At 33.5% G+C, this 22,975-nt stretch overlaps 1 protein-coding gene across 3 annotated transcripts in view; it reads left to right on the forward strand.

Annotated features, from left to right (window-relative positions):
* Positions 1–22,975, forward strand: part of LOC116338789 (homeobox protein homothorax) — a 309,164-nt gene that overhangs the window by 102,194 nt on the left and 183,995 nt on the right. For 2 of the 3 annotated variants that reach the window (XM_031764266.1, XM_031764268.1), the window contains exons 7-8: positions 10,025–10,148; positions 11,834–11,836. In XM_031764266.1, coding sequence (XP_031620126.1) covers positions 10,025–10,148; positions 11,834–11,836 — 127 coding nt within the window. The remainder of the gene's footprint in view (positions 1–10,024; positions 10,149–11,833; positions 11,837–22,975) is intronic. The other variant, XM_031764267.1, reaches the window with a different exon arrangement.

Here is a 22,975-nt window from a genome sequence, read left to right on the forward strand (position 1 = left end):
TATTATAATATTAACGGTATAAGTTAAATGTGTACGGTGCCATACTGTTACAACATCAAATGCGTTTATTGAATACTGTTCGAGTGCATGAAGACTCGAATGGAGAGAACAATGAATATTATTTTGCGATCGTAAAACTCAACTTAAAATGAAATAAAATGTGTTTGCTATTCAAGTGGCATATCCATGTAGATGTAAAGTTGATTTGTGTATTTTGATTGGTGACGAATGAGTGGCAAACATAAGCCCGTTGTTGCAGAGAGACCTAAAATTATGAATAATAAATGTTACTTAATTTCTTTATTTTCCTGTTTCGCTTTTTCCCAAAATTATAATCTAATTCAATGATTCTACCAAGTAAGCAATCAAATAAATGCCACCAAAAATAGCCCTTCGCAGCAACATAAAAAAGACGTTGTAATGTGTTGGATAAGGAGGCAGTTGAGAACGGCAAGAGTAAGCTATTCACATATTATCGCACAAAAATCATGGAAACGTGGATGCATAATTGAACGAGTGGATCGCACTACCAAACACTTTCATGGCCTACTTCAACAATTTAATAAAGTCAGTTATTCACGTGCGTTTTGCATTTCTCTCATCGGCGCATAGGAGATGCGTGATTAATGCAAATGTATTGTAATCTATAACACCATTTACACATGAACGATTTTTAAGTGGCTCTTTTCACTCAAGATTTTGACGAAAATTCAAATTGCACATTAAATTTTAATAGAATTTTCGATTCAATTTGCATTTGCTTGTCTTATAAAATTATCGGTAAAAAACCATAAATGCGAATGTGTGTGGTTTTTTGTATCCCATGAGACAGAAAAACAAGCATGCGTTATGGCCAGTCAATAGGAACAAGTGGATCATCAAATCAATTTTAAGAAATTGATTGCAATTTTTTTTTTCAAATGCGAGTTAGCTTTAGTTCGATGGCATCATTAAAATTCAAAAAAATTTGGCACTATTCCATATGTACACGATTCGGTCTAATCGATTTCCGGATGTGATTCTTGAAACTGTTTCTTTGAAACAGACAAAAAAATGTTTCCAATGTTTCTCGTCATCAAAATCTGTCACATGCACCAGACAATGTTTCAAATTCAAGTTAAGAATTTCAACATGTTCTAGTGAAACGAGGATGAGCTTTAAAAAAATCCAATAATAACACGACATGTTCATTTTGTCTGAAATACTTTTGAATACATTAGCAAGTAATTATAAATGGGAAAAAGGCAAAACAAAATGAAAATGGTTTTTGGAATAAAAATAGGGTGTTAGCAACATCCGCTGTCACTTCGTTGTCGGCAAAAAAAAGAAAACATGATCGTTTCGTCAGTTGTCGTGCATCGCGTGATGAAAAAAAAACACACACACAACAACGAACATCTTTATTGGAAAAAAAGAAGAAAAACGTTCCAAAATTAAATGCATCACATCACAGTAGGATGCTTTTCAAGCGAAACAACGACCAAATAACACTGGCACTCCCTCTCTATCGTTTTCTCTGTACGTCTTTGTCTCATGACTACTTAATTCATATTCCACCATGAATTTGTCTATTTTTAATTTTTAATTCATCTTCCAATGCGTGCCCAATGAATCAAATGGAAAATATTTAGATGGAACTAAAGTGCAGCGAAGAAAATAGAAACAAATGGTTAGAAAATTAGGAAATGAAATCTCTATTTTCCTTCCATTTTCACTCCTCGAAACTACTTTGTGATCAAATAAAAACACTACAAAATGTATAAAATGCAAGAAGAAAAATTGAATGTAGAAAATGAACATGACATGAGATACGCTCAAATGGATGCGCTTGACTCTGATATGTGTATAGTGCATATGGATATGGTGTATGTGTGTGTGTGTGTTATGCATGTTTCAGGAGTTGATTCAAATGTCGAAAAGAAATGTGTGTCCTCGAACAATGAAAGCCGAAGAAATTAAAAGTAAAATAAACATATCTTTTTAAGAGAGGCAATGGTAGGGCATATAATGCGTTTATGTTGTCAACATCTGGTCATATGTCATCATTTACAATTTGAGAGTTTAGATGAGTTTATTTCAATGTTGCAGTCTTTGTTCGATCTATAAACTCTCCAGTCTCTTTCATTCTCGTTGGGTGCGATGCGACAAAGCAAAAACCAAATGGCATTTCATTTCCGACCGACGTAATTGGCAATGTGTGCATTTTTCTCTCGTTGAATCTTAATGCGAACACTAAAAAAAACCGACAAAACACCATTTGGAATCTAAAAGCATAAAATATTCTGTCTCTTTAACGCCACTCATTTCGATTCAATATTCCTAGAAAAGGCAACATAAAATGTGGAGCGGAACAAAAGACACTTTAAGCTCCATCAAATCCGTAGTTTTACGAACATAAAAAATCTAAAGAAATTTAACCGTTCAGCTTTGTCTACCATACTTTGTCAAGTAAATAATCTTTACACCAAAATTAACAAATTTATGAATATCACAACATTTTTAAATGAAAATTGTTAAAAATACATCAATTTTTGCTCAAAAGGAGCAATCATATTGAACATTTTATGAGAACTTCATTTTTTGCTGATTGTTTTTTTGTTGCCCCAAGTTGATACTGTTATTATTGACAATTTATTACAAAGTTTCTGTAAATGAATTCCATATGTCAGACAAACAAGTGCAGCTGTCACAAGTAAAAATTCACAAAAACTAAGTGAAGCCTAAGCAACAAAAAGGTGAAGCAAATGATAAAATGGAACGAAAAAAAAAACAATTTATGATCGTTCTGAATATCCATTTAATTTATTTGGTTTAAATAAAAAATCAGTACTTATTCGTCTCCCGAAAGCCTTTTGATTTATTTCTTCAATTTGTGTTTAGCCGTCAATTATTCGGCTGTTAAAATTAGTTTGGAAAAACTGTTGTTGAAATTGAACCGACGAACATTAGATTAAGGTCAAAAAGCGCGTCGGACGATAGAGTGTGAGAGAAATGAAAGAGAGAAAAAGAAGCAGCACTCACAAATCGAGTTTGCAGCAAACACTATATTATTAAAAAATTTACAACTAAATTTCAAATGGAAGATGCGTGGCTGTGCGTGCACGTTCTTTTAAAATTTGAAAGATGGAATAAAACTGCCTCATTAAAAATAATTTCTCGATAATGGTTGGATCGAGGGATACTATAATTACCGTACGATTTTGTGGTTTCAAGAGAATTGGTAGCGTAGCTTTGAATATCGATGTAAAGAAGACGAAAAAAGAAAACCTAAAGAGTCATAAGTTGAAAGGCCACAATCATAGAATTTTCGAGCATCATTTGCTTCAAAGTGATAAAACTACTTTACCTTGATTGCATTTTATAGTGCATTTATACTCCTTCACAGACTAAGCGATTTTATGAAATTAGAAACATTTCGAGTTGTAACGCATTCAATTTATGAAATCAAAATAATTAATTGTAACGGTGTTTTAAAATACAAATTAATGGCATACAAAGTAAATCATTACTCGCTTCTGTGGTCCATATTTATAGTTTAAAAAATGTGTAACAATGAATTTTGGTTTTTTTTTGAAGAACATATGGTATCTTATGTTTCATTTTCGAGCCGAACACCACAGATATTTAGTGGTTCAACAATAGTAATGGCGATATCTTCGAAACAAATATGAAAAAAAAAACTGAAATTATGACAGATGATATCGTCAGATTCTGTGTTTTTGTACCTAATAAATATGTTCTCCTTTTGTTTGTTGACTTCACTTCAATTCTTTGTGTGTCTGTGTGAATGCGTGTGTGCTTGTTTTTTTACATGTATATCATTGCATAAATAATAAATCTAAGAGTGTTCGACATTATTGTTGAGTTAATGAGCATTTAAGAACATATAAATTGTTATTCGGTTTCGTGCAAGCCAACAATCATAAAGATTTACACAAAACGAACACATCTCGCCAATGAATATTTTGTTTGGCACTCGGACAAACAAAAAAAAAGAGAGCCCACTCACACATGGCATCGACCTACATTGTTTCTTTATTTGTTAACAATACCTGTCGGTCGGGATCAACGAGAGAATAACAAAAACACACAAGCAAACTATATAGCCGCAAAGCGAATGCAAAATATCGAATCAAGAATCGTTCAACGTAACCCAAGGAAACAAATGTCATTCTACAGTTTTTGAGTTGGATCAGACCACGTGATCCATGATAATTTTCATTGTACATTCTTTTGTTGAAAATTATGTGGCCAGCGTACAAGAGAGAGCAGAATGAAATGAAAAGAAATAGTAAGTGTGTGTGTGAAGATGGCGCAAGCAAAATACGAACAAATTACTTAATGAAATCGGGCTAAATAACAAATTAAGAGCATGAATTTCTGTGAAGCGCGTGATGATTTAACGTCATTACGAACATTTCAAATGTAATATGGTCATCCAATCGATCGATGGCACACGTCTTCACGCTGTCCGAATTGAAAGGGAATCGACGGTGAAAAAAAAAACTTTAATTGCGGATAAATGCCGATGTTTTAGTACAATTTTATTTATCTATCCATTTCGATTATTTGGGATTGATTTTCATGTTCACAGCATGCAATTACGTACAATTATGCCCAGCATGGATTGTTTCTCGTTCGAATTTTTATTTATGATTTTTAAATAGTGCAAATCCATATCAAACGGAAAACAAAACCTTTCATTCTTAAAATGTGATCTAGTTGATTTTTTTCCAATGAAAAAAATCTTCAAATTTTTGTAAACCAATTAACACAACATTTCAAATTCGTTTCCGTCAAATGAAGTGCAACAGATAAAATATCACATTTTGTTTGAAATCTCGATTTTAAGGTCTGTATATGGGAATTCGTTTTGAATTTCAATGTGACACAAATCTGGAACGGCATGCATCAAGCAAAAAGGAAGTGAGATACAACGAAAACCATATGCGACTACTTCAAATATCGAGGATTGAATTTAAGATGATGTCTGAGTTGTGATCATTCCCAATTAGTTTATCTATCCAAAACGAATAAACAATTGGATAATTTGGTTGGTTGCGAAACGCGGTTAATTATTTGTTGAATATATTTGACGCCAAACCGAAATGAATTCTATGTTTACTTTAGTCAGATTTTTGTTTGGATAATAAATGATCCATAGAATTTTTTTTAGAAAGAAATGCACGAAACACTCCAATTCAGACAAGGAAAAAAGCGTATGTTCAGTATGGTTGAATTATTTTTCTGATTCTAATGAACTGATCAAACATACTTTCACTTTTTCGAAGCAATATTAAATACCCCTAACGTTAAGCCGGTGTGGGAAAGTGTCTGACTATCAACCCTTGGCTTTCATCAATTTCATCAGCGGTGCATGATAATTTGAAAGCGAGTCGAAATCACGTCAACAAATGGCAATTTTATTTACATTTATTTCCATTCCGCTCTCTTCAATTTCATCTCACCACATTGGCATTGTTTTCTTTATTTGACCGGATTTATTTGCATTGTGTGGATAGAGGGAGAGAGAGAGAAATAGAGAAATAGAGAAATGAGAGTTTATTTTTGTACGGAAAAATCAACAAATGTTTTTATTGATGTACTTATGAATATTAAATGTGTATTTATCGAAATAAATACCATTGAATGTGTGCGCAGAGCAATATGTTTGTTGCGCCTTCTTAAATACATATTGACACGCACATCAGCAATTTCAGTGGCAGCGTGTACAGTACATTTGATTTTGACATCCAACACAGCAGCAAATACTACTTTTTTTTAAATAGTGGCTTTGAATTGCGTCTAGCAATCACGGTAAGGGAAAAAAACAAACACACACACACAAAACACAACAAATAAAACCAACGAAAGTCATCAGCCGTACAGTGGAAATAGCATGCAATATTTAGTTCGGGTCAATCAGTTTTTATGTCGCAAAATTTGTCAGAACGGACTGAATTGTCATCACATTTATCCACCGTTTGCGTTATGCTCACGTCAACAAATGTATGAACGCTTAGTTTTAAATAAATAATTACCAGCGATTAATTGTTGAGTGAAGAGTTATAACTTTTACAAATTTCTACCAATCAATTGGAGCTATTATTTAATTAAATAAATAAATAAATGAATGAATAAATGAGCGAGTACATCGATCGGTAGCTCAACCATATGATAGTAAAAACAAAAATTATCACGCTCACGCATTCACAAAATGGTTGATTGTAGAAGTTATTAATTTTTGTAGTGCGCTCATAGTGCCGGGAAAACGAAAGCCCGTGCCGCTTGTCATCGAATCAACTTGAAACTAGTAGGTTTTTATCACTGTTTGGTTATTTCTTTCAACTTGAAGCCATAAAAATTATTACAATCATACCACATGAATTTCGCGGTGGTTTCGCACTGTAAATAGTATGTGCATGATGCCAGTTACAAGTTTTACACTCACTTGTCATTCCTCTCAAATTGATACATGTGTTTAAGTGCGCCTGCATGTCATAAAAAGCATATAAATGAAAAGATAATTAAATTTATGAGCTTAGATTCATTCGCCGCACGCAAAAACATTTCGGTTTAGAAATTTTTATTCATTTTTTTTTTCTTCTTCATCATCATACTTTTCTGCGCTCACTCTCTTTCATTTTCCTATCGAGACGGAGAAAGAGCGTAGTTTGAGGTAATTCTTTTTTAATGGTTCTCGGCATCCGCGTGTGAGACGCTAAGATGTTGAAATATGAATCAAGACATTTTGTCATTGGTTGGTGTTATTGTCTGGGATGATGATGATTTTGTGGTCGGGACACTTTTATAAGAGTATGTAAAATAAAGAGAAAAGAAAGAGATGAAACGAAACAACAACGAAAAAAAATACGCGATAAAATCATGAATTTTTTTTACAGAAACATTCAATCACAACAAGGAACGATCCAGTACCACAAAACCACTTTAACTGCACTGCGGCATTCTTGTTGGCATTATAACGTGTACTTCATAGCTCTCACGCACACTTGACTCTCTGTGCATATGGATAACTCAAATCCACTCCTACTGTCGTTCATCGATCAGGAATATTTACGAAGTGACATTTGACGTAAATTTGAATCGATTTACGTTGACGCGATCATTTAGTCAAAATGTTGATGAGTCGCGACAACTTGGTCAAAGGAGCCTAGTGGCAACCGTATATTATTGTCATCGTTTTTTTTTCGGATACTTCTACTTATTTTGACATGCTCATACACCACATCGTTCGCATTCGCACGCATAAAAATAAAATTTTAAGAATTTCATCATTTTCTGTTGATTCTTGCGCCATGCCACGCTTGCAATATATTTCGCCTGTTTTTTTTTTGTTTTTGCTTAATGGACGCATAGTCCATTCTCTGGTCATCATACTTAATTGCATACTGAACAATAAAAAAGAAATAATCTTGAGTTTGCGAAATAACTTGAAAGCAGTTTTAGATGAATCATCTTCCACTGTGCTGATGCGCTGCACATCTGATTTGTTATGATTTGAAGAATGTCAGCTAAATCGAAAATGCACAGCACAGAAACTCTAAACGAGAAATTAACGAACGAAATGAGTAGAATGGAATGAAGCAAGCACTAACACTATATGCATCGAATAAAAAAAAAAGCCTATTTTGATTCTTTCATTCTCGAAATATGTATGCATTTCACAGGCAATTCATTCTCATGCGTCCCATTGAGGCACATTTGAGCAAATTATTAAAATTTTCGATGTCTTCGTTTACATACATAATTCATACTAGTGGAGATATCATTCAGCAACAAAAATTGATAATGAAAAAAAAAAACATCAACGAAAGAAGAAAACTACAAACAACACATGCTCATAGCGAGTCTGATAAAAGAAGAACGTACGCCAAAGAAAAAAATGAATAAAAGAAAATCGAAAACACGAACTGAATAAAGAAAGAAAGGAAATGTTCGACATCGAAGCCAATTGTGATTGTGATGAGCAAATTTGCCAAGAATTTCGAAAAGAAAACTATGCGCATTTATGCTTCGAATGAATTTCATAACCATATGTAATGCGGACATGAAGCTATCGTTGCCACTTTTATATCGCATGGGCTTTTCTGACTTTTTTCGCAGTATTTGTGTGTCTTTCTCTCTCTCTCTCTCCCTTTCACCAAAGTTTTGATTTATTAAGAATGTGTGTATCAAGCAAACACATCGAATGTTTCCGTGCCGGTTCCATGTGAAATAATGCTCCAACACACGAGGTTCAAGAATTGATGCATGGACAATGGTCGCAAACGCTTGAATTAACGAAATATTTTTATAGCACTGCCAATTTAAAATTCATATTGCATTTCACGTGCGAACAAAGCCATTCATATTAGAAGCAGGTTAATTGGCGTTCATATCACAAAATGCATTATGTCATTGTAATGCATGGCCAATGGCTTGCAAAGCGAAAAAGGAATAGCGAATGAGAAATGACAAAAAAAAAACAACACGGTACCGCAGAGCCAAAAGAATGCTGATGTGAACTTATCCGTTTGTCATTTATTTGTCGACAGTGAAAAGATATTTCTCATTCATTTTCGGTGCACATGTGTTTTTTTTTTCTTCTTCACTTCGTTTGTTCGATCGAAAGGTAAAAGCAAAAGTCGCCTTACCGATTCCGTATTCTGGATAGAAATGCTCAAACACTGACGACCAATATGTCATAAGTTTAACAATGATGACTGGCAAAAAGCCGAGTAACATACAAAATATTAATCAGCTATATTCGAAAACAACGACAAACCATCAGCAACACAAGCTTTTCGTTTGCGCCAACACAAAATTCATTCGGTGAAAATGAGACAAATATGCAATTGGCTGCAAAACAAGTAGTTTCTACTTTTGCATTTGCCACACAATGCCAAATACCGTCATATTCTTCACTACTTTCAGCTAGTAGAAATATCATCAATTTTTAATAATTGGTTTTCGGAAAATCATCTCAGAATAAGCACGAACAATTGCCGTTGACGACATCGATCGTTATAAAAAAAAATTAAAAAACAATTAAATTATGTATAAAACATGAAGCATGCCCGAATCACGAAACTGATTTATTATTCATAAAAAATAAATTGGTTAAATTTCTTGAATGTAACATTCGTGAAATTACTCCATGGTCTTGGGCACGTGGTTTTTTTGTGTCTTTTACTCGCTCTCGCTCGCAAACTATTGCGCATTTATGCAAGTTCATTTGGTATTTGACCATCTTTTGAATAAAATGTGCATTTCACATATTCTTATTCGCCACTGCATTTTCAATACATCGACATTGTTTATTTGTCCACTTCTTCTTCTTTTTCATATTATGCTTTTATGAAAAAAAGAAGAAAAAATATCATTCCATGAAATCGTGCTTATACATTTTTCTCGTACCATTTGTTTTTTGCATTGCCAAAATATATAAACAACAAACGAAATTGGAAACTGATTCGTTAAAAATGCATCCAATAATGCACCATTGTACCATATTAAGAGAAAATTGTTTTAATTTGAACCAACCAAAATGATTGTGATTATCAATTGTATTTCCAACATTCAATCATATTTTCGTTTATTTATTTATTTATTTTTTTGTGTGTGAAAATTTTTCAATTATCTTTCAACCGAATTAAGAATTTATTTATGATTGTTATGACATGTCAATTGTTATCTGTAAGAAACGTGACATATTCATTTTAGTTGGATGGAGATGGAAATTATGCATTTTTAATGAATTGCACGCAGATATGAACAACTTAATTACTTATTGACAAGTAACAAGTAAATTCCATATTTCTTTTGGTTTCTCTTTGTTTTATATTCCGTCAAGTTTTGCCGTCATTATGAACCACTGGTTACGGTGAGAACGCGTTTACATGTACATGCTCTAAGAAATATTAACAAGATTGCATTTTATGTTTGTTTGGCTTTAAGTTTTCTGTTTAAAAAAAAAGTTTGATTTAATCGAATTTTTATTCTTTTTTTTTCTTCAAATTTTTAGCGGCCGCCAAGTTCGTCATTGTCATATGTTGGAGCAATGAACGATGATGTAAGATCACCCGGTAGTGGGAGCACACCTGGACCATTATCACAACAACCACCTCATGGCTTAGACACAGATCCTGGTATGTTTTGCAATTTTCATTTTCTACATAATTATCAGATCAATCGAGCATCTTTGGAATGATTTCGATGTAATCGATGCATTGAGATAGGTTACACATCTTTACACAATCGTGTATGATACTGAATCAATAGTTGGTATGTAATAACATTCAATGCGACTTTGTGGTCATGTTTTCATTTGACTTTGACTAAATAAACCATAAAAGAAAATATATACAGTATAAACAATATCCCCAGTTCAACATAACCACAAACATTGCCGTTTGAACAAATATACATATTATTCGCATCAAAAATCCATTTGGAATTGCATAAGAGCAAAGGGAGATGAATTCGAGCAGAAAATGCAATGAAAAAAAAAATAAGAACTAACTATTTAAAATGAAAATTAATTCAATTCATAAAAATCAACTAGTTGACGACCCCGATGAAATCGCTTTAAATCTGTTGCATAAATGCTGCTTGCTTTACGTATGTTTGTGTATTTTTCAATTGATAAAACATAATAAAAACACGAAAATCCCTAAAATAAGTGCACAAGTACTAACCATAAGAGGACTTGATGGTCTTTCATATGTTTCCTTTCAACCTTTTTTCCGCTTGCCATCATTTTCATCAGATTTTCACTCACACGCACACACACACACACACAGTTCTCACACTCACTCTATCTATGACGCTGGATGCGTTCCTCTTCATTTTAAACGTATGTTGCCAATAGCCAAAAGGACTAGATACTATATTCTGGGGACGACGCTCTAATTTCCGTACATTCACAACATACACGTTCAACAATGTGAATTCGGTGTTTTATTTGAACGAGTGCCATTAGCATTAGCCAATTGACGATAATTCCATCGTTTTTTTTTAAACACATCTACGTATGCGTATCATTGTTTGGTGGTGCGTCTGTTTGTTTCTGCCACATTAAAAATTTATAGCATTCAATAGATGAAAGTACACGCAAACACAACTGAGTTCAACCGCTGAGCATCGCTTCAATTCGATCGTCAAATAGACATTTCCACGTAAACATTTCTCTGATATGCATATGTTTGGTGAATGCTGTATTTTTTTTTCGTTGCTGTTGTTGTTGTGTGTGCGCTCGTTTGTATGCATTGAATGTATATAAGGGGTTACACGCGTATTTTGGCTTTGATCGAAATAATTTCTGGTGTTTGTGTGTATTTCTGTTTAGGATTTTGATTTAAAACCATTATATTTAGACGGGAATTGTGAGTCTGTGTATTTCGATACGAGATCGCATTTTTTTACTCGTGATTTTTGTATTCTCTTTGTTCTTTTCAACATGGTGGTCTGAAGCGTTGATTTCTCTTTCTGTTTTTGTGTTTAAATCTATTCTTTGTCAACGTTTGAAGTTTTTTTTTCTCTTCTCTCCCTCCCTCTCTCTCTCTCTCTCCCGATTCATTTTTGGTGAATTGTTTGTTGTGAATGCTTGAATATAGCATTGAATTTGTTTTCGTGCATGTGTGCAAGCATTGTCACCGGCTAATTTTTACGACGACTATTGTAAAAACATAGGGCGCATTGTAACAGTTTTCCCTTCATGCTATCTCCTTTTTTCGAATTCAATTCAATGCAATCCTCTCTCGTTGCGACAATGCCGAAGCGACCCATGAAAAAAAATGAACCATTGCACACGTTGAACAATGCCAACAGATAGATGGTATAGGTAGGGTGCGGCCAAAAAACGTAGGGCACAAATCGAATAAATTTTTCAAAAAGGTAACTTTTAAATCAACAGAAGTGGTTTGATGTTTCAAGTTTATTTTCTTTACATTAGGTGTAGTCATGTTCCATTTCATTTGCGATGCTCACCGTGCTCGTCTTTACCATCATAGCATTGATTGTGCGTCAAAGCGACTATTTTACGGCATTCATTTATGTGACAGTTAACACTCAAAGAGTCATTGAAAATGAAACGAATCGTGTTGTAATGTACAACTTTGGGTAGAAGTTTTGGCTGTTATTGCTGCTGTTGATGTTGTTGCTCCTTGTTGTAGCATTGTTTTGTTTTTTTTTTTTATTCCTATTTGAACGTAGTTCACACGTCATTTTCTATATTTCTCTACGTTTTCATAAATCGACGTCTGCGTGTGAAAATTGCGGCAACCAAGATGGAATTCAATACATAGATACCGAAACGAATGAATTTTCAATGAATTTCGTAACATTTCGGTTCTATTTGACTATATCTATACGTGAACTTTTCATGAGCAGATAATGGTGACAATCAAATTTCACATTGAATTATTTCCATGCACCCGATTTCGACAAAATTCTACACAACCATTTCGGATAATTTGTATTTGGGGTGACTAACGAACACCAAATGAATTGTCATTAAAATAAAATTCATTTTCTTTGTATTAATGTTTTAAAAAAAATAGATAGCTCGCTTTGATGAGAATCAAAATAAATATGATCATTGCTCACTGTATGGCTGCTAATCAATTCGATCGATAATAATTTTTGGTAAAAAATTATTCAGTCACAACAACGAACACCCATCAACTAAATGGTATTGATTTTGGTGAAATTCTTTACACTTGGGAAATGGAGGGAATTGCCTCCGATTTCATTTGACACAGCTGTCACTTAGATCATATTCACTGCTTCGTACATACTATTCATTCCATTTTTATTGCCCTTGAAATTATAACCATTTTTTTCTCTCGAAAATTCGAAAGTTGATCAAAATTCATCAACGATCTTATCACATCACAATGTATTTGCTTACTGCTCACTCAATATTACATTATCGCACTCAAAATAATGCGTGTTGATTCTTTTCTCTTGGAATAAATCAGTCGATACAGTAATTTATGATGCAGTTTACACCGGAAATAAAATGCCATTCATTATTATTTGCTTGACAAAATCGATAGTATGGATACAATCGTTGCCGTCCCATTTATTCTTCTCGCCACACAAATGAAAATGAAACAAAAGCACCAAGTATCCACTAAGAACAATTGAAGTGTGGTGAATGTGTTGTTTAATTCAAGATTGAATCGTGTTCTGTTTGCACAAGAAATCATTAAATCAAAGCAAATACAAACCTAATGAATTCATTAGGCAATAAGAAAAAGGAGTGCTGTCCGTGTACGCATCGCATTTAGTTTTGTCCCGATGGTAATTACTAGATTTGGTGCTATACTGTTATATTTACAATCGCGTCGTGTGCTTTTTATTTTGTTCTTGATGAAATCAAATTAGCGCACATGGTATATGTATTTCGATATTGTTGTAAAAAATGTCAAAAAAAAAAAAAAAAAAACTAAAGCACATTTTCAGTAATCGTCGCGCAATTAATCGATGCAAATGGTTAAATTTATTTTTTCGTTAGCAATGTTTTGCGTTCAATATGCTCAATGAGCAATCAGAACAAACTCATATTTTCTATCAAAATAATAAAAACGTCACATTGACACCTGAATACAAAAGTCCCGAAATGTAAACGCAAGCAAAACAGAATATAGCAAAGAGCATGAGAGCGCTCACAAACAAAATGGAAATAAAATGAAATTAATGTGGTTTTTGTAAGGGCAATTTAAGAAAAACTACACCTATTAATGAAAAATCGTGTTTGCATGACACAACCTGAGCCAAAAGATTAACAAACAAAATAAACCGAAAAACAAAAATAACCGAATGAAGTGGTTTGTGTGTCAACTTGAACATGATTACGAGATGTTTAATATGCGGCCAATGTGGCCATTGCGTGAAAAAATTCGTTATAACAAAATCGAATCTGAGGGCAATGGTTTTTTCTTCAGTCATGTACGAAAATGTCGCATGGTAGAAGGTTACCACGAGGTTTAATTTATATGAAGAAAAAAACACACACGTTAAAAATGAAAATGTCACTTGGAACCTCCACCTTCGTCGTTGTCGTCTCCGCCGATTCTCGATAAAGGAATGGACAAAATATGCTGTAGCTTTCATCATGAAAAAGAATAAAAATGAATGAATGAGGTATACATATAGTGCACATTTACAATGTGAATTTCACATCCAAAATACATTTGAATATTGAACCAAAAAAAAAGAAGAGAAAATGAAAATGGAAATAAAAGAGCCAACACATGAAAATGTCATGACTTTCGAATGTCTACAAGTGTTTCATTTGCCTGATCAGAAATATCTAAACAAAATGTCTAATAATAAAACTGTCGAGTTCATTACGATCATTAACTTAATAAATATAATACGTACTTAAATTAACTTGTGCATTACCATTTGATACAACATTATTATCGGTTTTTATGTCGAAACAAGTCATTTTGTGCTCTCTGTCTCGCGCGTGCAACAGCCCATTTCGGCAAATCAACAACAAAATTTACACATTTCACCGGAAAAACAGCAATAATAGCAACAGTAACGACGAAAAACTTACCTTTTACCACTGAACAGAAGAGTCACTTCATCGTGCACACGCACATACCGAATTAATATATAGAACATACACACAATCACTAGCACAAAAACTACACCAAACTATCATACCGATTCATGTACTGCACATCGTCCAAGCAATCACATCGGCCACCAAACGTACACAATATTACAGCATTCCAAAAGTGTATCTGTTCATTTTCATTTACCATTAGGCTGGGTTTAGCATTTGAAATGAAAAAAAAAAATTTGTCCTCGAAACACCGTTGGCCGATTTCGTCCACGTTACAAAGCAAAGCCAATAAAAAAAAATCTTTAGCACTCGAAATGTTTGAAAAAGCCCAATGATCCGGCCAATTGATGATAGTAAACGATTTAAATATTGACACATGAATCAATCGAATTCACTCAATATTCCGTTGAATTAAAACATTTTTCGAAGTTGTACGTTGCATGAATTGCTTCGACTGTTTTTCAAGTAAACGGTGTACCATTGAATGACAAGCAGATTTTAAGGTTTTCTTGTTCTATCGGTTTTTAACCTTGATATATTCGATTCTCGACACAAAAATGTTCGTTTGTTCGTTTTTGGCTTTGTATAATTTTGTGCTTTAGTCACGTCAAATGGTCATTTACGTTCCCCAAAGACACTAAATATCAATTAAATGCCAATGTGAGAACATGTGACAAACTGAGTTGCTTTGCTGTCAATGAATTGAATACTTCGAATCAGATGGATGGGGATAACGACGATGGATGGATGGGGATTGTGTGATTCAACAGGATAAACTGCACTATTTCCTATTGTCAATGGATGATTTCGTCTCATTTAAGATCATTTGTACCTTATCTCATAAAATAAATCATAATATATTTCCAAAGAAAACGTTTTAAATTTTTAGATGAAAGAAAAAAATAACTTCGACATTCAAAATAAACTATTATTAATATAGAGAATGTCCATCGACATAAATTTATTTATAAATGAACAGTGTTGAATTTTATGTAATTCGTTTGTCTTGTTAATGTTAGCAGGCATGAAAGCAACGAAAATGAATTGAAACTCAGTTTGACTGTTGATGTAGTTATCTCGATATGAATCTATTGTCTGACTAATGTAACAACACATCACACCAGTAATATTTGCTCCTTTGAGGAAGTTCGGCTTCTGTTGATTACTCCCTCTTGAAAATTGTGTGTTTCATTTGTGCGAGCCGACAAAAAATTAATGAAATACTTTTAATGGCATTATATCAACAGAAATTAGTGTAACGAATTTTGTGTATTATGAATTATTGATGTGTATTGTTTTGGCTGAGCACCATTGTTTTGTAGTCGTTCAAATTGGGCAACACATTTTTGGTCATTCAATAAATGGACTTTTATTTAGTTGCGCGACAAAGTCAGACACGCTTGCAACGGTGTGTCATTCTTGATTATAACATATGAAAAGAAAACCGGCCACTTTTCCTTTTTTTGATATAATCACTAAATTAGTTTTTTTTAGTCATGATTATATAATTAAGCGAATCAATACCATCTATTAAAATGTATTTTGTTGATGGCCAGCATTTGATTACAACGTACATACCGATTAAATAATGGCCACAAGTGTACATGAACATATTTGTTCGATATTCCGTTTGATTAAATATGATTTTATTTTTTGCGTTTTCATCGCTTTATCAGAAATACGAAAATTCCATGAAATAAACGCATATGAAATAATTAATTCGACGGATAATCGACGTCAAGAAAGGTTTTCAATCGTTTCAGATCTTCAAGATCTGTGAAAATGTCTATATTTTTTATTGCATTAATCAATACAATACAATTTGCATTCGATTGATTTAACTTGTATCATAAAATGTGTATGTATAGATTAATCAATTGATAAATAACATATAAATTCACAATAAAAAAGCCACTATGAAACCCGACCATTGAAAAGATCATTGCAGGGAAAATCGCTTGAAAAGTCTTCCATTCAATTGTGGTTCAAAAATTAAATAAATAAATGAAAAAAAAGAGAAAACATGATGCCGCACCGAATACCCAAGCAATGGCCAACAATATACAAACGCACAAGTACACATGCCGAAAAGCATTTTAGTTTATAAAAAAAAGTAAAGGTGAATAATGAATAAAGAAAGGAAAAAAATATTCACTTTTCACTCAAAATAATTGTTTTCAAATTATAATGTCTCTAAGAGTTTGAATGCACGGTGCGTACACAATGCAAGCATCAAACCAAAAGAATTATTGGGAGAAAAGTCCGCCGACAGAATAATGCTAGCGCCAAGACTATAGCATGAAGACGGTCTGAGAAAAGAGAATCCAAGCACTAACTAACTCGAGCCAAGTGAGAATTTAATTTATTCGAAGAATTGTCGAATATGAAAATGCTGAAGAGTAAAACAGTTTTTTTTTATTGTTAAAGTATGAATATGAATTCATTCTTTTGGTCTTCGTTGTTTTTCTCTCTCTCTCTTTCTTCACGCTTTGAGCTTCGAGACACGATAAATGTTTGAGCACTTTCATCATGATATTTAAATATACTGGCCTCGAACAAATACGAATGGAAAAAAACGGGCGCTCGCGCGCACATAAACACAAACACACATGCAAGGCTCGAGATAAAACAGATAAAAAGGCGCGTCAAATACACGCAATGATTAATCAAAAAGAATTCATGGCATTTTTCGTACATCGAATTGATTGCGTTGTGTCTTCCATTCTTAAAAGTGATTCCCAAAGAAATGCTCGGTCGCGATTGGAGAGAGGAGAACAAGAAGAAAAAAATAAAGAGCTTCGAATTTCAGCGAAAATCAAATTTCAATGCAATTGTCTATTTTTTCACTCTGTATTCTCTTCTCTCATTTATCTTGGCTCTCCGGCCGAAGAGAATAGAAAATAGAAAACGTAATTAAAGTTTACCAAAAGGCATTTCTTTTTGTTTGCAATTTTTCAATTACTTCATTAATGCTGCTTTGATGATGGATGGCAAACGAATTGCGGCCGAGTTTTGTAACCGGTAAAACATTTCGTAAACTTTTGCTTTTTTTTCTTTTGCTTTCAATGCGATAGATCAAAACACATACGTAACATTGAATTGATCAAAATGCACATGAGAGAGAGAGAGAGAGAGAGAGAGAGAGAGAGAGAGAGAGAGAGAGAAAAGTGATGGAGAAAACTAGTATTTGTAACTAAGTTCCAAATCCATTTAATCAGTCGCATTAAAAATGGCAATAAATTTTTGTGACGATTTTGCTCAGTTGCTACATTGGCTTATTGCTTTAAATAGAGATTGTTTAGTTTTAAAATCCGCTTTTAAAACTGTACAAACATCGTCACAGATGCGAAACAATACCGTTCTATTTGATGTTCAATTTTTGTATAGCATATTGAATATGGCAAATGGGAACCATGTGCTTATGCAGTCTAATCATATGGTTTGAGGATTTATAAAGGGGTTTTTGTTGCCATTCATATGAATGCAAATCAAAATAAACCCAAAACAACATTTAAACTCACCAACGATGACATATTTTCATGAGCATTACGCTTCTTCTTTTTTTTAAGTCAACGAAATGTTACTCTATTTTGTTCGTAGAAATAATAATCAAAACATCACATCAATTAAATTACATCAGCTGTGATGTGAACGGTATTGTTTCGAAAGAATTATGTGGTGTCATTACGGGGAGAACGAAAAGTAAGAAGTAAAAAATCGCGTTCATCCTCGTGTCGATGATACAATTTTGGCCGCGATTTGTAGGTGTGTAAGACGAAAGTCATGTACGGAAAACCCCTATTTATTAAGTTTAATACGTCTGTTGTTACAATGATGGCAATTCGCTGTAGTAAAATAATACTCATCACATAATTTAGCATTGCCAAGCAATGCAGGACAGCATAAACACCGAGAAAATGGCCATTATAAAAAGTAAATGTGTGCGTATCGAAGTGTACAGACGAAGACCATTAGTCGAAATGTGTATATCCTAGTAAAATTGAAGAGCAAAAGATCAGCGATGTGGCGACGATGAGATGCGAATCTTGTACATTTTGCACAAAATATCTTCGAACTATCTAAAACATAATATAAATGAACGCCCGTTTTCATTTCTTTTTCATTCTCCTCTCCCTCTCTCGCTCTTGATTTTCTTGGATTTTCCACACTTCCTCTCGTTCACTCTGCAAGCTTTACTAACAATGAGCTGAACCTCTCTTACGCTTTGACTCATCCTCTCAGCGTTGTCTATGGTTTTCTTCTTTTTTTTCATCATCTATTTTTGCCACAGCATTTTCCATCTTCTGGATTCGAGTGAGCTCTTGTCGTTTGAATCGTTTGCTTCCTCATTTTCTTTGGCATCATCAAATTGCTGTTGCTGCTGGTTGAAATTTCTTTACCGTTTCAATTTTTATCTTCTTCGCTTGCGATTCCTTATTACTTCTTCAATACAGAAGTGTTCACTGGTACATTCCATATTCCGTTGCGTTTTGATTTTATTTTGTGTTCGCCTTACATTGCTCCAGTAAACAATCTCAAAAGTCCTATATATAATAATCAGTGAAAGAAATAAAAGAGAAGAAGAGAAGAACGGAAAAAAACACATCTCGAATAAAATGGAAAATGTTTGTAGAAATTTTTTTTTTTGCGAAAGAGCATGGCAGTGTGCTCAAATGAAACTCGGTACGGACAAATAAAACAAAATAAAAATGGAGAAAATTGTCTTGCATTAGAAACACACAAGAATTTTGCATTAAGAGCATAAAGAACGTAACAACAAGATATTTTCCCATTTTTCTACTTTCATTCGTTTTTCCTGCATTGCGATTTTGCAAGGAAAAGCATCAGCATCATTTTCCATTGACTTTGGTTTTCGGTTCTAGTTCCACTGTTGTGCTTCTTTTCACGCTTTTCCGCTGGAATCGAACATCTTCTCTCGTTTTTTTCGCTTATCTCGGTTGGTCTATGTTCTATGCGCGAGTTGGGGTTTTCCTTCGTCCGTTTGCTGCCGGTGAATGGCTGATTATGGCACAGAATGGCTACATTCACATAAATGAAAATATAACAGAACCCAAATGAAACACACAAATCAGACCAAAGCAAAAAAAAATACATACATATATATAATGCGCACAGCGCGCGCACACACACAAGAATCCATGAGATGATAAGATGATGGAAATAGCGATCGAAACGAATGAAGAAAAAAAACAACAGTGCACGAAAAGTAAATGCGAATGAATGAGGGAACGTCGGACGAATTGATACACGGTTCATCAAACACGATATTAGTGTTCGCCGAATTGTGAAATGATAATGCTCACCACCATGCCGCCATTATTTTTATTTATATATTGAAATAGAAAATATACATCCTTTATGGAATGGTTGATGCGAATATGTATGCAACGCCTGTGTGTGTATGTGTTCGCCGTTCATTCGGAGTTTGTCAATTTTGTTGTTGTAGCTGTTTTTTTTTATATAGATATACTATATTCGTCATTTGCGGTAAGCGGCTCTATTTTCGATATTTCGAATCGAATGCAGCACTATCATATGAGCTACAAAACGAGTAGACGAGCTGCTCTCAATGTGAAATTACTGCTGCCAGTGTAATACGACAGGGTTGAATCAAAACAATATCAATGAAATCCGCAGAGATTGTGCATGTGTAACGAGTGTGTGTGAAAGAGAAATAGAGATAGATGACGTAAATAACTAGCAAAGAAGTGCTATTCAATTGTGATTTTGCCATGCCAATTCACAAATTTATTTTCTTTTTTACAGCGTATATCATATTTCGTTTCAGTGTAATATTGAAGTTCAATTTTTTCCGCATTCCAATTTTTTCTTCTTCTCTCCAACTTTTTATTTTGCCAGATCGTTGAGAACAAAAGAAATAAAATTCTGCTTCTTTTCAACCATTCTAATTTGAATGGTTACATTTTCCCATATCTATGGAAATATTTTCTTTTTTTTGTTGTTGCTCTTTGGTTAGTATAGGAGAGTGAGAGAAGAAGAATCAAACGTATCGAGGGCCATTGTGATAGGAATAGGGTTATGTGTAATGTCGTCGTTATATTTTAGATTTGGTTCGGGATTTCGTTTGCCTTTCTCTTTCTTATTCAGCTCTTGGCACCATTCGGCGCTCCAGCAATTTCACATGTTTGTGTGACTATAAAATTATAGTGATTACACCTTTGGGCTGATAAATGTGCACCATATAACCATTTATGGGTAGGCGAACGAATGAATGTAAACGACCAAAAAATGGAAAGGAGTCAAAGAAAAAAAAGAAGAAAAAAAAAATACGCTCAGCTATCGCATAGAAAGGAGCATATGGAAAACTGTAAGTGTGATTTTTTCCATTGAAATCGGTACATTGAATACTTTGATTTTCATTTCTCGCGTGTTTTATGTTCAACTGAGATGGCACACTTGAGACTACTGGGAATTCGTCGTATCAGTGTATTTTTCGATTACAATTTTGCATTCAGCTGAAATTGTGTGCGAAAGTGTATTATTTTTTCATTCTTTCTTCTTCTCTACTCTTTCACGGCGCACTGCATTGTTCGAAACCATTTTGACAAGACGCACAATTCTAAATGCAAAGTATGTGGAAAATTCATAGTTTCTTCGTTTCGCATTCGCCTTTATTCTCCCCCTCGATTTGCATGCGAACAAAAGCATTTTTGCAACGTTATTTATAATGGCAATATATTATATGAAAGTCATTCGTTCACCAGATCACAGATTGAGTTATTTTGATTTTGAGCACCATTGAAAACGTATATAGAATTTCTTTAAATGAAAGCAATAACACATTGAAACGTTCGATAAGTCAAAGATGAAGCAAGAAAAAAAAAGTGAACATTTCATTCGTGAAATGTGCCTTATCAATGTGCATATTCTCTATTAACAAGACACTGTCAGTCACAATGCACTAATCAATATGAATATATAAATTATAAAATTCATAAATGATTATACGATTGCGAGTTCATTTGTTTGTAATCGACGTGTGTTTTTTTTCCTTCATAAATAAGTTCAAAAGTCAAATTGACTTAAAAATAATAATAATCATCAAGTGTTATCATAAAATGGATGCTTATTATTCTCTGTCTGAGCAGACACAATTTATTGATCAATAACAATTAATTTCAAGACAAATGTGCTCTGATTTATGTCTTCCGATTTGATGATCCTCGTGTTAACCCATTCATTTTAAAAAATAGTGCTGATCAAATGTGATTCGCTATTTTATTCATTCATTTTAAATGTCGCGCACACATATCGAAATCGGCGTGCAAGCTGTGGTTGTTGTTGTTTCTTCGAATATTTGTTAGATTCTTTGGGCTGTTTTTTTTTTCCTAATTTAAGTGATAATTCTTATTGAACTTTGACTATTTGTCTTATCAGCATTAAGCAAATGGCACGAAAATAAATGAAATGAGAAAAACAACGAAGTGCACGGTCTTTCAATTATGTGCTTATAATAGATGTAAGAGTGGCAATAAAACTAGACTTTGAAGCTCTATAATTGAACGAAATTAATTAAAGTCTAGTATAAATGATCGTTGAGTATAAATATCGACACTCGACTGTTTTCTGGATTGCGTGTTTAAAGTCTAATATGTGATAAGGAAGTATAGAAGATCACTACGATTTGTCGTTTCGGTTGTTTTTTTCTTCTTTCAATATTGATATGATTACGAGCGGAATAAAATGTCCTTCGTGTGGCCGCCCCATATTTGCAATTTATTACATTTTCCAAAAACTTTAATTGCATTTGTCACACTTTATAAAAGATTCTAGCGCGAATAAATGAAATGTGATCATTCATTTTTGAAGATCTTCATAGATAATATGAAAAACTGTCAGTTGGTCGGTACTCTTTTAAGTTTCGGTACTCAAATTCATATTTCATGGTGAATATTAAAAAAAAAGACGAGTTGTAAACTAAACTGCCAATTTCATATGTTAATTTTGCCATTCATTTGTGCGCAGTTCATGTTTTTCAATTATTCGTTTTATTCTTTGCTTTCGAAAAAATATATATACTTTTTTATGAATCTTCGATTGCCTTGGCTGAATTAGATTTTCTAGACGCTTGTCTGTGGTGCTTTTTTGTGTTCCGTTCAGATTTTTTTTTAAATATGCAATACGTTTTTTGTGTTTAGTTTTGATTTGTTTTATTCATCAGAACTACTGGCATTTCTTTTATCTGTAAAAATTTTTGCTTATTCTTTTACTCTCGTCGTACAATTTGAGTTCAAGCAAATGCCTAACGCAACTTCATTTCATATCGTTTAACTCTTCTGTGTACACGTTGTTGTTGTAGTTCGTTTTGTTTCGTTTCGTTCATGTTGACTTGTATGGAATTCGTGGTATTGA

Source organism: Contarinia nasturtii, unplaced genomic scaffold (assembly GCF_009176525.2).
Source record: "Contarinia nasturtii isolate CC-2019 unplaced genomic scaffold, AAFC_CNas_1.1 Cnas_scaffold_414, whole genome shotgun sequence".
NCBI classification, from domain to species: Eukaryota; Metazoa; Arthropoda; class Insecta; order Diptera; family Cecidomyiidae; genus Contarinia; species Contarinia nasturtii.